Source organism: Leptodactylus fuscus, chromosome 2 (genome assembly GCF_031893055.1).
Source record: "Leptodactylus fuscus isolate aLepFus1 chromosome 2, aLepFus1.hap2, whole genome shotgun sequence".
NCBI classification, from domain to species: Eukaryota; Metazoa; Chordata; class Amphibia; order Anura; family Leptodactylidae; genus Leptodactylus; species Leptodactylus fuscus.
In genome coordinates this window covers 9,716,531-9,734,529 of record NC_134266.1, presented here as the reverse complement: position 1 = coordinate 9,734,529, position 17,999 = coordinate 9,716,531, and the positions used below count along the sequence as shown (strand labels likewise).

The window sequence follows — 17,999 nt, the reverse complement described above, 5'->3', positions numbered from 1 at the left end:
ATTTTAACATGAAACTTTGAGGACATTCATCAGTGGCATCCGATCGGGTTCCTTAGTAGGGTCATAGATCCCATTTTTTGTAGTCTTTGCCATCCAATGGATTCCTCAAGGTTTTTATACACCCTACTCTTCCGGGAGGTCTTGTCCTGTCCTGTATAACCCATTCATGTGACTAGACTTCATTTTCCTTGTGGTGGGACAGGGAATATTTATATTGATCTTTTTATTTTCAAGGAGCCTTCAAAAAGAGATGGGATTGTCCAACGTTCCCAGGCCATTGAAGAGAACTTTTCTTTACAAAATTAGTTTTGCTTCCAAAAATTGTTACCCAGTTCGAAGCTCCTTCAGATTCGGTTGTGAGAATCGGGTCCTTGGCTGATCAGCCAGAGGAGCTCAAGCTCCCTACAGGAGAAATGAGGCATTACATGAAGTCCACTATAGGTGGTCCTCTACATAGAGAAGTCTCCTTTTTGACTTGGCCTTCTTCTCAGGTTAATGGAGGAAAATCTGGCTAAAACATATGCGCTAAAGTGACAACTTTACAATTCATGCAGATTTTCTTGTAAGTTTCTTCCTCTTCGGTTACCTCTTCGGTTTGGAGCAGACCATGTGCAGTAAGCCCCCGCGCCTGACAGCTGCCCCTCTACAGCGAGGGGCTCGGGTAATTAGGCTGTGCAGACCAGCGCTGGAGGCGACGGCTGCGCCAATTACAAGCCTTGGCTGAGACCAGCGTCCTGTACACACCGAGGGTTTTTTTTTTTTAAATCCCTACCTCGTAAATAACTTGTTAATGTGCCTTATGTGAATACGTCCTGAGATGTGTCCGGCAGGCGCAGGGTTAAGGTAATAAAGTTAACAATCGAGCATGTGTTAAATGAGTCCGCGGAGAGCGCAGCGATCGCCGCTCAAGCGTTTCCCCCCCCTCCTGACCGCAGCCCGTTTTATATCGACTTAAAACTGAGATGCATTAAAACTTTATGGGGCATCTCCGGGTGAAAACGCAAACACAATATTTTGGGACCAAGCAATTTGGCGACCCCGGGTTCTGAGGGGCGGTAATAAAAGGGTCGTAAGCGTCAGGGTAAACAGGCAGGGTGTTTTATGGCTCGGGGCACTGGAGGGAAAACAGAGAAAGATCCAGATATTCCTGAAGACGGCGGCTGCAAAATCTACAGAACCTCAGAGAGAGATTTACACTGTAAGAACAGAACGCCGACCCTCACCTCGTAATACGGAGGAACATCGCGGGGCTTCTTGAGTTTTGGGTTTCCAAGTTCATTAATCTAAAAAAATAAGCAAAACAAAATGTATAATAATTAGCAACATAAGGAAAAATAGAAGAAAATCCAGAACATCTAACACAGACAGACAGATAGATAGATAGATAGATAGATAGATAGATAGGAGATAGATAGATAGATAGATAGATAGATAGATAGATAGATAGGAGATAGATAGATAGATAGATAGATAGATAGGAGATAGATAGATAGATAGATAGATAGATAGATAGATAGGAGATAGATAGATAGATAGATAGATAGATAGATAGATAGATAGGAGATAGATAGATAGGAGATAGATAGATAGATAGATAGATAGATAGATAGATAGATAGATAGGAGATAGATAGATAGATAAAAAATGGAAAAAATGGCAGCACTCCAATATTTAGAAAAGGTGTGGATTTATTCCAAGCAGCAACGTTTCGGTTCTTATCTGAACCTCTCAACCTTTCTGAAACCTTTCTTTTCTACTAGATAGATAGATAGGAGATAGATAGGAGATAGATAGATAGGAGATAGATAGATAGATAGATAGATAGATAGGAGATAGATAGATAGATAGATAGATAGATAGATAGATAGATAGATAGGAGATAGATAGATAGATAGATAGATAGATAGATAGATAGATAGATAGATAGATAAAAAATGGAAAAAATGGCAGCACTCCAATATTTAGAAAAGGTGTGGATTTATTCCAAGCAGCGACGTTTCGGTTCTTATCTGAACCTTTCTCAACCTTTCTGAAACCTTTCTTTTCTACTAGATAGATAGATAGATAGATAGGAGATAGATAGATAGGAGATAGATAGATAGATAGATATGAGATAGATAGATAGATAGATAGATAGATAGATAGATAGATAGATAGATAGATATCTCCTATCTATCTATCTATCTATCTATCTATCTATCTATCTATCTACCTCCTATCTATCTATCTATCTATCTATCTCTCTATTCTATCTCCTATCTAACCCACACCTGGAGACGCTGAGAGGAATCACACACAAATTACATCCACTACTGCAAAAAGACCACCGTCTAAAATCCATATTTCCAGACCCCCCTCTCCTGTGCTACAGACAGCCACCAAACCTCAGGAATATGGTTGTTAGCAGCTCACTGTCACCTCCAACTAACACAGGAACATTTCCATGAGGACAGAAAAGAAAAAACCTGCCCTCACATACTGACCACTGACAGGATAGAGATACCAAACTCTAACAGGGAATATAAAATCCCAGGTACGTTCACCTGTAACACACCTAATGTAGTGTATGTAATAATGTGTACCAAATGTCCCACTGAACATCTGTATGTTGGAGAGACCGGACAGCAGCTTAGAATGCGAATGAATTCACATCGCCATACAATTAGAGAACGAAGAATGGACCTTCCCGTATCAAAACATTTCTACAATGAGGATCATAATATCACCGATCACATGAAAATTTTGGTTTTAAGAGGGAATTTCAAATCAGAGAAAGAACGACAGATTTATGAGTGTAAATTTATGACCCTGCTTCAAACACTGGAGAAGGGGTTAAATCTGTCACATGGGTTTATGGCATCTTACAGAAATCACTGACCTGAGACCCTGAGAACTGATAAGAACCTGGAATTGTTTACATTGTTTCTACCAATTACTAATAACCCTCTACCCCCCCCTCCCTCCTAGAATTCTATCCCTATGTGTCCTTTTGTACATAAATCTGCTCCTTCAGTAATGGTTTTAAATTTACTTGAGAAAGGAGCCGAGACGTTCCAAAACGTTGTAATCTGTCATCATTATTAGTTAGCCATTAAAAAGGGATCAACTACTGAAGACTAGCAAGTTTTTTGGTTTTTTATATTTCCTACCCACTGGCTAACACGGTACGAGAACAAACATTTCCCTTATACTTAGATATACTATATAGATATATATAAGGTACCTGTTCCAGGACCTTGTCCCATTGTACCAGACTGAAAAGCCTCCGCTGGGGGCCACACACAGCCTGTGATAGGGCCCTGGTGTGAACTTCATCTTCTTCTTGATTCTCTACTACAAAAGCGATCTCCACCTTCCACGAGTCCTGAGATAAAGGAGAAGATTCAGAGGTGAAGCAGAATCTACAAAAATATTCATCATGACATTGTACAAAAAGAACACGAAGACCCTCCACTCCCTCTGCCCCAAATCAGGGCTGAATACCCCCCCCCCCCTTGCCTGTCCTAGACCACCCTTTATCTTCTACATAAACCTATTTACTGGCCTGCATTACCAGGGTGGCAGTCATTAACCTATTTTCTGTCCTAGACATCCATGACGTTGCCACTAGCACACCGCCCACCATAGCTGACTATGGGTAATTACTTTGGAGCAGTGTGCCAGGGTCTCAAACTGCCCCAGTTACTGCAACACTGGCACTAAAGTTGGTGCAACTGGCAGCAAGGTAGAGAAGAATTCCACACCATGCTGGCATAAAATGGGTGGCAGAGTGGAGAGGATCCATAATACTATGGTGGACATCCTGACATGACATGACGAAGATCAATTTGCCTATTCCAGAAGACAATCCAGGGCACTCTGAAGAATGGCAGACATATTTGTAGCATTGTGCCATTTTCTATTACATCGGTTGTCTGCAAAACATGGAAGGGGACAAATATTACTCTTGTGGAGGATCTGGTAAGGAGAATGATTGGAGTGGACTCGGGAAGACATCTTGTCTATGATGCTATGTCTACTCTGCTCAGGAGGAACATCAATGGCCCCAGAAGGATCCTTGACAAGACTGTTAGAGCTTCTCCATAAGATGATATTTAATCTTATATGTAATTTTGCAACTCAAGTCTACTTGATATTGGCGTCTCCAGCTCCCTAGATAAGAACATTCCCAGCCAACAAAATGATTGTTCTCAAGGTTTTACCCCAAGAATTATTACAAAATGAGGTTGGAACGAGCGGCCACTTTTCATTCCTTTTGTTGGAGACACATTTCATGTTCCTTGAAGAACATCAAGTATTACAGCTTTAGGTCTGATCTTCTCAATGGAGGAGCTCTTAGGTCTTCTTCACACAACCGTGTACAGGTCAGTGAGTACGGCATGGACGACGTGCAGATTGGTCCATCCATCCTTTTCGATAACTCTTACATTGAAGTGAATGGAACGACGAGCCGCAAGTAACGCCCAGTTATAGGACCTGCTCCATATTTGACAGCTCTTCGCTACGGCCTGGACAGACAGATGCAAAAACGGTGGCTGTGTGTATAGGCCCATAGAAACATGTCCATGCCTTGATCGAAAGTACAGTTGGGTGACGGAGGCCTTCGAGGCAGCCACCGAGCTTCTACCCTATACCTTTGCATAGCTTCTTCATATTCTTATAAAGAATCCGTCTTCTCATGTCTAGACCTTTGTTCATCTAATTCTGATCAAAGGGTTTTTGGGGGGGTTTTCAGACCTTTTCTTAGACAATCTGACCTCTTCAGAGACAAGAAGATGTCCACCATGATCACGTGAAATATCTGTCCTCTCATCATCCTTCGGCAGGACCTAGGACTTTGCAGAGAAGATAAATGACCCCTCCTAATGTTCTCCATCTCTAAGGCTGGTTTGGTTCTCTGACCGTGACTCCCATGTGTTTTGGGATCGGACCTTTGGCCCGGCGAAACGTTGAAGGGAAAAGAATCCTACAGCATCTCCAGAACATTAGTGAGGGATGTTACGATAGAGTCTCATCATTGGGAGATCCTTCCCAAATGTTGACATGGGACGGGTTGGGAATCCTGTTGTGGTGAAGGTGTAGGACAGTCGTATAGAGCACAGACCAAGACAATGGACCACGTGACATTGATAAAGGACCACAATGTCCATTTCCTCTTCTCTCTGACAATAATCCACCAGCTGATGAGGCTCCTCTGGAAGCCGCCACTTTCTGTTCTCCAGATCCCCTCCCGGTTCCTCCCGTCGCCAGCGCCGGACATAAATAGATGACTGCGCCTTCTTCTAGACAACTTATTATTTCTTCTACAATCTGTAAGTTGGCTGGAAAATCTACGGAGCTTCAGCGAGCCAATAAAACTGAAAATCCTGGTTTCATCATCTTTTCCCCCGATGCCGCGTGCCAGTCGTGCCAAGTGCTGAGATCATTCCACTCTCACATTTGGTTCCAAATCATCTGCGGGCGGAGGGAGGACTTCTCACCGCTCCTTGTGTTTTTATTCAGTGATTTACGGAATCCACATAAAACTCAAAGACGGAGAAAAAAAAAAAAGAAGAAGGAGAAGAAGACGACGTCTTGATGGATGAGTCTCCTCTTTGGTAAGAAATGTTGAGCCGGGAGCAGAAGACGTCTCATCTCCGCCAAGGCCGGCGCTCGCTAATGAGAAAGAGACTGCAGCGCTCTCGGCATACAGGGCTCTGCTCACAACATGGGACTATTTCGGGGGATCCACCATCGGCCCGTCACCCACAGACCAATGATAGAGCCCCTTACCTAAATTAAAACTAAATACAATCATATCTTTTACTCCAGTTACACCCAGAGCTGCAAGAAGTCTCTGCCATGTTACCAGGATTCCAGACTCCAGCTAAGCTGCACAGTCTACGGGAGTCTCAGGTGGTCAGAAATCCACACCCATCTCATTAGCGGCTCGGCCGCTGATCTTTCTTCCTTGCTTTACACTACAGCTCAGCTTCTTCACATTGCATGGAGAGACTGTATCCATTACAGCAAGGACAGAAGTCTTTTTGGAGAAGTCTTTATGTTCCTTCCTGCAGACATTAGCGCCCCCTACAGGTCAATAACGTCCTAGCAATAAGCGTTATCTGCCCTGTGGTCCCTTGTGGAATAAAGGATGGAGAACTGAAGCTTTGGGGCCCCTGAGGGTTCCTCCGACCACCACAGAATTAGCGCCCCCTGTCTCTATAGTGCGCCCTGTGCACAGTGAGCTCCTGGTTTGCATTATGTGGACGAGCAGGAGAAGTGATTCACACGGAGGGAGGAGGGGCAGGAAGCGTCTCGGCACCGGCGCTCGCACTTTATTACAAACGTGCAGATTATTGGGTGTAAATTATGTCTTTAGTGGTTGAGTTATGTGTAAGAGGGCGACTAACACCCTGACACTTCTTCATGGATCCCAGGCCGGGATAGGGGTGCGCTGCCTCTAGGCGGCCACTGTGTGGCGCTGTGATTCCACGCAATGTCCGCAGGGGCCGGGGACGCACAATTATACGGGTGTTGGATGATGCCTTTATAAATGGGGTCTCAGAGCCGCGGAGGGGAGGGGCCGATCAGGAGCTGAAGACCCTCAATACAATCATTGTGTTTCCATAGGAAGTACTCCCAGCAGGACGCAGCTGTACGCCGAGCACACCGCCTGCTTAACCCCTCATCACCCACAGCCCCGGCCGTCTACTGACCCATCTCACTGTCACAATGAGTCACTAAGGAGGACGGTTAAAGGGGAACTCCACCTCAAATCTGACACCCCCAAAACCAAAAAATGTTATGTGCACTAACAGATATTCATCTATTAATACTGACAACCACCTGTATATAGATCATGTCTGAGAGGTTGTCACAGCTCCGCCCCCTGCTGATGACATCACTGATATAGTGACATGTGATCAGACACGAGATCCGCCCCCTTATACTACAGTACAGCGATTCATCTATTAATACTGACAACCAGCTGTATATAAATCATGTCTGAGAGGTTGTCACAGCTCCGCCCCCTGCAGATGACATCACTGATAGTGACATATGATCAGATATGAGATCCGCCCCCTTATACTCCACCTGTATATAGATCATGTCTGAGAAGTTGTCACAGCCCCGCCCCCTGCTGATGACATCACTGATATAGTGACATGTGATCAGACACGAGATCCGCCCCCTTATACTACTGTACAGAGATTCATCTATTACTACTGACAACCAGCTGTATATATCATGTCTGAGAGGTTGTCACAGCCCCGCCCCCTGCTGATGACATCACTGATATAGTGACATGTGATCAGACACGAGATCCGCCCCCTTATACTACTGTACCGCTATTCATCTATTACTACTGACAACCAGCTGTATATATCATGTCTGAGAGGTTGTCACAGCCCCGCCCCCTGCTGATGACATCACTGAATACATAGATGAATAGAATTCTTCTCACCCTGAAAGAAGAGGACAATCCCTTTCACTGCAATATAGTTAGTATAATAAATATAATTTTCCGCTTTCTGTTGCGGCGATCTCCAGGCTGCAGAGCGCAGAACACGGCGGCGGTAGTGACAGATCTTTCCATGTTGCCGGGGCCAGGCCGCGAATCCAAGGAGGACTTAGTATTTATATAGCACATGGCAGGGCTCGCTGAGATTCACGAGGTGACAGCTTTTAATCACTCCCAGCGTCTCGTTTGTGCGGGCGGCGGGGGAAGCGCCGCAGCGGCCGAAAAAATGTAAAATGCAGCTATTCTTACAGCACAAAGCCGAAGCACGGGCAGAATTCGCTTTCTCGTAACAAGTATTTTCCAGCACAAGTGCCAAGGTCGTAACTGGCTGGAACAGGCGGGGGGGGAGAGCAGCGGCGCTGCTGGCACATACCTCAGGCAGCGTGACACGAGAACAGGGGGGAAGAGGGGGCGCCGCAAAATACAATGTAAAGATAAACACAGCAGCAACGACACCTGCCCGGAAAGAGGGCAACGCGCCCGACCATAGAGGTTATGTGAGCCGGGATATAGAGCAGAACAAAGGGGGGCACTGTGCAGTCATAGATACCCGCCACTAGGTGGCGCCCTGTAGATATGTCCTAGTGTGATGAGGCCTTGTGTGCACTTATATATATCTGTCACTAGGTGGCGCCTTGCAAATCTACTGTACTGTATATAGCATACTAGCCTCTGCCCGCGACTTCATCTGCGTGTTGTTGGCGTCAATGATCCGCCTAACTTCAGCAAATTGCTACCGTCAATAGTTCGCCTGCTCCGACGCTTCTTAACGTGTCCTGCTGCTTAATTCGTTCCTTGCGCCGTGCCTGTGATTGTTCCAGCATCTCAGCAGCTCGTTGGGACACCATATAATGAGTGTGTTGTTGGTGTCGATAATCCGCCTGCTCCGGCGTTTTGGCAGCTGTCAAGCTGGCCTGCCGCTGAACTGGTTCCTCGCACTGTGCCTGTGATTGTTCTGGCATCTCAGCAGCTCGCTGGGACGCCATATAATGAGTGTGTTGTTGGCGCCGATGATCCCCCTCAGCTCCGCTTGAGGAGAACTCTGTGACTTCTGGCTCCTTCATAGCTCTCGTTGTTTTAGAATTTTGGGACAAATTACATTTTCTTTTTCCAGGCATGATTAAAATTGACAAACTGCCAATTTGGATTAAAGGTGTTTTCCCATCCAGTGTGTTAGCGCTGACTGGAAGCAGATCAGATAATATGCAAATGCTTGTACACAATGGACTGAGGGTTAGCTAAGTGTTTACATAGAGAGAGAACAGCCCTGGCTTTATCAAACCCTGAGATAAGAGCAGTGTAATATAGTATGTGAACATAAATTCATAACAGTCATGAAGCCATGTAATTTACCAGGATAAAAAGTAGCCTATATTTTAATCGAGGTTACAATCTATCTATGTGCCAAATTTCATTCAAATCCATTCAGCAGTTTTTAATAATAGTAGGACTAGTAGGATAGGATAGGCAGGACTGACGGCAGGGTAGACTGTATAATGGTGTGATATAGGTGAGGTGTTATTCATATAATATAACATTATATACATAATTATACATGACACGTATAAGAAACTTATGTCTGCCGTCATGGCTATGCCAGTGCACCTGGGTCCTGGTGCTGAAGGGGGGCCAAAGTCCACTCTGACATATAAGAAGAACTAGGTGTAATATACAGTCCTATGAAAACGTTTGGGCACCCCTATTAATCTTAATCATTTTTAGTTCTAAATATTTTGGTGTTTATAACAGCCATTTCAGTTTGATATATCTAATAACTGATGGACACAGTAATATTTCAGGATTGAAATGAGGTTTATTGTACTAACAGAAAATGCGCAATATGCATTAAACCAAAATTTGACCGGTGCAAAAGTATGGGCACCTCAACAGAAAAGTGACATTAATATTTAGTACATCCTCCTTTTGCAAAGATAACAGCCTCTAGTCGCTTCCTGTAGCTTTTAATCAGTTCCTGGATCCTGGATAAAGGTATTTTGGACAAACAATTCAAGTTCAGTTAAGTTAGATGGTCGCCGAGCATGGACAGCCCGCTTCAAGTCATCCCACAGATGTTCAATGATATTCAGGTCTGGGGACTGGGATGGCCATTCCAGAACATTGTAATTGTTCCTCTGCATGAATGCCTGAGTCGATTTGGAGCGGTGTTTTGGATCATTGTCTTGCTGAAATATCCATCCCCGGCGTAGCTTCAACTTCGTCACTGATTCTTGAACATTATTCTCAAGAATCTGCTGATACTGAGTGGAATCCATGCGACCCTCAACTTTAACAAGATTCCCGATGCCGGCATTGGCCACACAGCCCCAAAGCATGATGGAACCTCCACCAAATTTTACAGTGGGTAGCATGTGTTTTTCTTGGAATGCTGTTTCTTTTTGGACGCCATGCATAACGCCTTTTTTTTATAACCAAACAACTCAATTTTTGTTTCCAAAATGAAGCTGCCTTGTCCAAATGTGCTTTTTCATACCTCAGGCAACTCTATTTGTGGCGTACGTGCAGAAACGGCTTCTTTCTCATCACTCTCCCATACAGCTTCTATTTGTGTAAAGTGCGCTGTATTGTTGACCGATGCACAGTGACACCATCTGCAGCAAGATGATGCTGCAGCTCTTTGGAGGTGGTCTGTGGATTGTCCTTGACTGTTCTCACCATTCTTCTTCTCTGCCTTTCTGATATTTTTCTTGGCCTGCCACTTCTGGGCTTAACAAGAACTGTCCCTGTGGTCTTCCATTTCCTTACTATGTTCCTCACAGTGGAAACTGACAGGTTAAATCTCTGAGACAACTTTTTGTATCCTTCCCCTGAACAACTATGTTGAACAATCTTTGTTTTCAGATCATTTGAGAGTTGTTTTGAGTAGCCCATGATGCCACTCTTCAGAGGAGATTCAAATAGGAGAACAACTTGCAATTGGCCACCTTAAATACCTTTTCTTATGATTGGATACACCTGGCTATGAAGTTCAAAGCTCACTGAGGTTACAAAACCAATTTTGTGCTTCAGTAAGTCAGTAAAAAGTAGTTAGGAGTATTCAAATCAATAAAATGATAAGGGTGCCCATACTTTTGCACCGGTCAAATTTTGGTTTAATGCATATTGCGCATTTTCTGTTAGTACAATAAACCTCATTTCAATCCTGAAATATTACTGTGTCCATCAGTTATTAGATATATCAAACTGAAATGGCTGCTGCAAACACCAAAATATTTAGAACTAAAAATGATTAAGATTAATAGGGGTGCCCAAACTTTTTCATAGGACTGTAGGTATAGGTGTAATATAGGTATAGGTGTAATATATGTATAGGTGTAATATATGTATGTGTGTAATACATGTATGTGTGTAATATATGTATAGGTGTAAAATATGTATAGGTGTAATATATGTATAGGTGTAATATATCGCACATGCTGTGGGAATGGGGAGGGCTCTAGAATTTTGATTGTTACTCAAGGACTCTCTGCAAACGGCATCAGAGCCATTTACCGCAGGCCATGCGGATGGGGCAGATCAAACAGATCAACGTGGGATCTGATCAATGTAGGTTGGATAATAAATGGTACAGACACCCAGAAAGTAATGGGCACTGAGGACCCTCACCGCGTATACATGTCGCCTATATGAGGGCACACACACGTCCTGCCCTAGAATAGAGCACAAAGTGCCGAGCAAGAAGAAGGTCACAGAGAAGAAACAACCGGTGACATATAACAAGAGGTGGAAGGGAAAAAAAATTATTTTCTGTGGAAAAAAAACATCTAAAAGAAATAAATAAAATAAAATCTAAAATAAAAAAAAAAAATTAAAATCTAAAAACATCAAATCTAAGAATCGAAATGAAAAATAATAGACAATGGAAAATACATAAAAAATATAAAATCTAAGAATCTACAGGAAAAATAAGATGGAGAAATAAAATCTGAAAATAAAAAAAAACTTTAAAAAAAATAAATAAATAAATAAAAAATATAGAAAATCCAAAAGGCTGAATATGAGGATAAAAGAACCGAAAAGGTGCAAAAAAGCTGAGAATGTGGAAGAGATAATGGGGGGGCCGAGCCGTGACCCTGGGGTCTGCCCCCACTGTGGGGAGTCCTCCGCTCCGGGCACAGATGGCTCCAGCTGCAACAGATGACACGTAAAAAAAAAATGTGCAGCGTGTCACATTGAGAACGCGTCCGAGAGGCGGAAACTCTCCAGAGCCCGGAACGTGTGAATGAAATATTACCCCGGGATCCTCGGGAAAGCTCCCATTATGTACTAATATTTTATCTGGCAGTTAGAGGGTGAAAGGGCAACAATTGTGCGATTATCGAGCGCGACTCCCCCCGTGTTTTCTACATTGATATTTGTGTTGTGCTTATTCTCTAATCATCTTATGGCGGACCTGCGTCTTTTCAAGTCTTCGGATGATTTGTAGCCGTCTGCTTCTCATAAAAGTAAAACGGGCCGAGGATAATGAGGACCAGAGCGCCCCCCCACCCCCCACACACCCCCGTACACTGACATGCAGGATCCGAGCGAGCTGGAAAAAAACAAGGCGCTACAGCCGCTCCCGAAATGTCTACAACACCGGGGAGGGGGCGAACTGGTGACCGTGGGACACGGCATGGACCCTCTTATGTGAGCGGCGTCTGTGGGCGGAGGTCTCCATCCTAGTGGGGTGCGCAAAAACATTTCTCAGGCCTGCTGAGCTGTAATAACTGACAGTAACAGGAGCAAAGTGCAAGAAAAACAAGAGCAACAAGCCTGGCCGTGAGGTCATAGAAGTCAGTGGACTTAAAGGGTAACTCCACCTACAAGCTATGTCCCTTGTTACCTTATCAGTTCATCCTTGTGTTACCTGGGGTGTCATATTAAATAGGAGGTTGACCACCAACGTTCATTGTTTCTCATCATTAGGAATCAGGTTAAGAGGTTGTCACAGCCCCGCCCCCAAGACAACTCCATCCCAGGCAGGTGTATAATAGTGAAATATATGGTTTGTTATCACTGCCACGGTCTTCTGTAATGAAGTTATCCTGACAAAGGACACGTTATGAGAGAAGACAACAGGGCGGAGCCATGACAACAATTTGATTTTCAGCATTGCGTGTAAAACTTTGAAAACAAATTTTTAAGCAGGGGTGGGGCTGTGACCTCTATTGAATTTTTAAGCAGGGGTGGAGCTGAGACAATGTATTTGAGTTTTAAGAAGGGGCAATACTGTGACCGCTGATTGATTTTTAACCAGGGGCGAGGTGGTCACAACTTCTATTTGATATTTAAGAAGGGCTAGGCCTGTGACAACCTGTATTTAATTTTTAATAAGGGGCGGGGTTTTGATCTCTATTTTCTCTTTAAGCAGGCGTAAGGTTGTGACCTTGGTTGTGGTTGTGATTTGGTTTTTAAGCTGGGACAGGGCTATGACAAGTTCTGATTTGTAAGCAGGGGCGGGGCTGTTACAACTTCTATCTGATTTGTAAGCAGGGGCTGGGGCTGTGACAACTCATTTGTAAGCAGAGGCGGGGCTGTGACAATTTCTATCCAATTTGTAAGCAGGGGCGGAGCTGTGACAACTTCTGATTTGTAAACATGGGCAGGGCTTAACAAAGGGTACAGCTGTGCTTGATATTTTTAATGTCATATTATATATGGCAGGGGCAGGGCTGTGACAACCTCTGGATGTGTGAACACAAAAACAAGTCTGCCCATGTGATCCAAGGATACATACAGGGTGGAGTTCCCTTTTAACTCCTGCTGTGTAACCTTATATCTATCTTTTGCTCATATTTCAAGGTTTTTGGCTGAGGATCGTCCAGATGATTATTTTGCGGTAATCGCACATCGTGCTGGGCTGTGGGTGGACATTTCCTTTAAGTGTAATTAGTCTGATTGGAGAACTCCCTGGGTGTATCTCTTGTGGCCAGAGCCGTACCGAGCGTGCGGCCGCGGGAAACACCTGAGAACCAGCTTCACTATTAAGTGTAAAAACTTCACAAATCACCCGAAATTGCAAGAAAATCAATTACGGCCGAGGCCGCGGGCGGCGATTCCGCCTGTCACTGCTCATTTATACCCGGAGACTGCCTGGAAATGAAGGCAGAGAATTTCCTCTCCTTGTAGGAGCCGCGTTCAGGTTACCGGAGCCGCCCCGGAGTCTAATTCTGTTTTCTTAAAAAATAATATCATTAAAACAGAGAAAAAAAATAAATATTAACCCCCTGCATGCCGGACACGACGAGCGCGCCAGTGACACGGCCTGGAATCTCTGAGCGCTGGTGTTCGGTTGCACGCTTATCCCGTGACATTCCTGGGTTTTCAGATAATTCCGTAAGGCTACATAGGACATACATAGGATTGCTCCGGCCGTGTTCCGGACAGCCGCAGATTACATTACAGGTTCTCACAGCCGGTATATACTGCATGTACGGGAGAGAGAAGGGAGGGTGAGATACAGCGTCCTGTATGTACATGAGATAACATGTCCAGGGACAGAAGGCTCAGCGTGTTCATGTGTGAATGAGGAGCGTGTGCTCTGCGTGTCCTAGGACCATGAGCTGCCACGGTCTACATCTTCATAGACTGTGTTTTGTTTTCTATGTCCTGTAATATCACATGTTCTGTATGTACATGGGGAGCCTTGTGTTATACACAAAAGAACACGGCTGACACGCTAAGGACCTGTAATTTCATCTTCTGTATGTACATGAGGAGACTGTCCTATAAAGTCACATGTTCTGTATGTATATGGGGAATCTGTCCTGTAATATCACGTCTTCTGTATGTACATGGGGAGTCTGTCATATACTATCATATGTTCTCTATGTACATGGGGAGTCTGTTCTGTAATATCACGTGTTCTGTATGTACATGGGGAGTCTGTCGTATACTATCATATGTTCTCTATGTACATGGGGAGTCTGTTCTGTAACATCGCGTGTTCTGTATGTATACGGGAAGTAACATGCTAAGTAACATGTCCGACATGCTAAGGACCTATTCACACAGCTGTGTTCTGATCCGTGTTCAGTCCATGTCTACACCTTACTGCGCAGGACACGGACTCTGTTTCATGGATTGCTTTGGGACACGTGAAGGTCTATGCAGACCGGGCTATTGTGACACTACGACCCCCAGCATCCCCTGACAGCGCCGGCAGGATTCTGGGGGTGACTCTTCCCACTGGCGCATGTTTCGGTCCCGTGGACCGGTGTCTGGTATATCCATTACTCAGCTCCGCTCTAATACTGTAAATCCAGACTTATATATATCCCGTGTTTATTTCTGTGCGGCGTCATCTATGGAGAGGATCGCTTCCATCTATTCTGCTGAGTGACGGAAACCTGCAGCGGTGACAACAAGACGGCGCCCCCTGTGGACTCCGACACCGCAGCCGGAGAATATTATCTAATAGTCAGTAATTGTGGATACTGTATACAGGGTAATGGAGGACGACGCCTGTGCGGGCTATAACACACTGACTGCCGCAGTCACCATCTATATACTCCTCACCTGTCCTTAAAGGGGAGGTCCATCAAACAGTCCAATGTTTCAGATCTTTTCCAAAAAGAAAGAATGACTACCGTATAAGCCCTTCAGAACTCTCACTTTCTACATATTATACGGCAGTGGGTGGGGTGGAGGGTTCTGTATATGATGCAGCCCTATCTATGGGGTTCTGTACATGATGTAGCCCTATCTATGGGGTTCTGTACATGATGTAGCCCTATCTATGGGGTTCTGTACATGATGTAGCCCTATCTATGGGGTTCTGTACATGATGTAGCCCTATCTATGGGGTTCTGTACATGATGTAGCCCTATCTATGGGGTTCTGTACATGATGTAGCCCTATCTATGGGGTTCTGTACATGATGTAGCCCTATCTATGGGGTTCTGTACATGATGTAGCCCTATCTATGGGGTTCTGTACATGATGTAGTCCTATCTATGGGGTTCTGTACATGATATAGCCCTATCTATGGGGTTCTGTACATGATGTAGCCCTATCTATGGGGTTCTGTACATGATAGCCCTATCTATGGGGGTTCTGTACATGATGTAGCCCTATCTATGGGGTTCTGTACATGATGTAGTCCTATCTATGGGGTTCTGTACATGATGTAGCCCTATCTATGGGGTTCTGTACATGATGTAGCCCTATCTATGGGGTTCTGTACATGATAGCCCTATCTATGGGGGTTCTGTACATGATGTAGCCCTATCTATGGGGTTCTGTACATGATGTAGCCCAATCTATGGGGGTTCTGTACATGATGTAGCCCTATCTATGGGGTTCTGTACATGATGTAGCCCTATGTATGGGGTTCTGTACATGATGTAGCCCAATCTATGGGGGTTCTGTACATGATGTAGCCCTATCTATGGGGTTCTGTACATGATGTAGCCCTATCTATGGGGTTCTGTACATGATGTAGCCCTATCTATGGGGTTATGTACATGATGTAGCCCTATCTATGGGGTTCTGTACATGATGTAGCCCTATCTATGGGGGTTCTGGGGGATTTTTTATATTAATAATATATTTAGGAAAGTTTCTCCCCTCCAAAAAAAATGAATGTCCGGCTCAGGTCACAACTCAAGACTCAGGGAATGATGTCCCGACCAAAGCTTCATATTCAGAGACACGATCCATCCAGGTCAGATCAGAATCTACACCAGACACCCCCAACAGAAAACAGGAGCAGAACCCGGCTGGATGACAGGAAGGGTCTCATCTATTATACGGCCGCTCAGAGGTGGAAAATCTCTATTATCCCGCACAGAAACATCTATCAAATAACGATGAAAAGAAATCAGATCTGCAAGAACCCGAGCAAAGTCACAGAGGAAGAATTACAGGGCCCCGCGAGGATTACACACAACATCTACAAAAACAGGGGGGGGGGGACTGTGCCAAAACCCAACCAGGACAGAGACGGGTCCTAAAAGACACTTACAGGGATAATGGTTATATAGAGACAAAGAACGTGCCGAGGAAAATATAAAAAGAACCTGCAGGGGAACTAAAAAATATATAAAACGAAGAACATACAGAGGGCAATAAAACACAGAAAAGAAAGAACATGGAATGGGAAATAAATAAAAATCTAAAAGAATATAAAATACAATAGAAAAATATTAAAAAAACATAAAAGATAAATAACATGCAATAAAGAATTAAAAAATAAAAAAAGATAAAAGGAAGAACATGCAGGAAAATAAAAGACAGAAAAGAACATGAAATTAAAAATAAAAAACATAAAAGAGAAGATGAAGTGAGTAATAAAAAATAATGAAAAGAAAAAACATGAAGAGGAAGATATAAAAAAAATATAAAAGAAAATAACATAAAATAAAGAATTAAAAAAACATAAAAGAAAATAAAATGAAATAAAAAAAATAAAGAAATCTAAAAGGAAGAACATGCAAAGGAAAATAAATAAAAAATATAAAAGAAAGAAACATAAAATAAAAAAAAATACAGAATAAAAAAATAAAGAAATATAAAAGGAAGAAGATGCAGAGAAAAATATAAAAAAATAAAAAAGAAAATAAGATGAAATAAAAAGAAATGTGAAACCAATAACGATAGATAACATGCAATAAAGAATAAAAAAAAATAATAAAAAGAGTCCTAACATAAAAAAAGAATGAGAACAAAAAGACAAGAAAAAACAACATTGAATATAAAATAAATAAAATAAAAACACGTAAACGATAGAAAACCTGCAACGAAATAATAAATCAGAGTAACAGACGGTGAAAAAAAATAAAATAAAATGTAACCAAGTAAAAAATTATTTAAAAAAACCCCAACAAACTGAAAAATGACAAAGTAGATAAAAATGTGTCAGTGGAAGAAAAACAAATCTAAGACATGACAAAATGTAACAAAGTGTAAAAACTAAATTAATTTAATTAAAAAAATGTAAATAAAAAATATAACAATAAGGAGAAAAAAAATAGAGAAATAAATAGATAAAATCAGTCTAAATAAATTTACAAAACATCGATCTCGTTGCTCTTGAGCCCTGTTGGGACTTGGTTACTGTTCAGATGGTGAATGTGCCGCAGATCACAGAAAAGAAAAAAAAAAATCAAATAAATAAGATCATATAAACAATAAAAATAAAATGAACCCAAAATGCGAAAAATAAAAGGAAAAAACATCTAAAAAAAAAACTATTCCAGGATAAAAAATAAAAACAAAGCTGTAACATCACGGCGTATAGAATCTCTAGGTACAAGTGAGCACAATAAAGAAATAAGAAATAATCAATTATTTTGTGATTTTATTCCTGGACTGAAAAATATTTGTAAAAAATAACAAATCGAGAAAATTTGGAAGCCAAAGTGATTCCCTTGTTATTAGTAGTAGCGCCCCTACAGTATTGGTGCGGGGCCACGGCGTCACCCCATAACACCCTATTACTGTAGATCACTACATTAGGAATGGCTGTAAAGTGTGAGGCTGCGTTTATGTCACG

At 42.8% G+C, this 17,999-nt stretch overlaps 1 protein-coding gene across 1 annotated transcript in view; it reads right to left on the bottom strand.

Annotated features, from left to right (window-relative positions):
* The window catches only part of SPAG17 (sperm associated antigen 17), a 93,732-nt gene extending 90,164 nt beyond the window's left edge, over positions 1 to 3,568 (bottom strand). Inside the window, exons 1-3 of the mRNA XM_075263034.1 lie at positions 3,554 to 3,568; positions 3,224 to 3,364; positions 1,224 to 1,283 (exon numbers count right to left, since the gene is read on the bottom strand). Coding sequence (XP_075119135.1) covers positions 1,224 to 1,283; positions 3,224 to 3,364; positions 3,554 to 3,568 — 216 coding nt within the window. The remainder of the gene's footprint in view (positions 1 to 1,223; positions 1,284 to 3,223; positions 3,365 to 3,553) is intronic.
* Between the last annotated feature and the right edge of the window lie 14,431 nt (positions 3,569 to 17,999).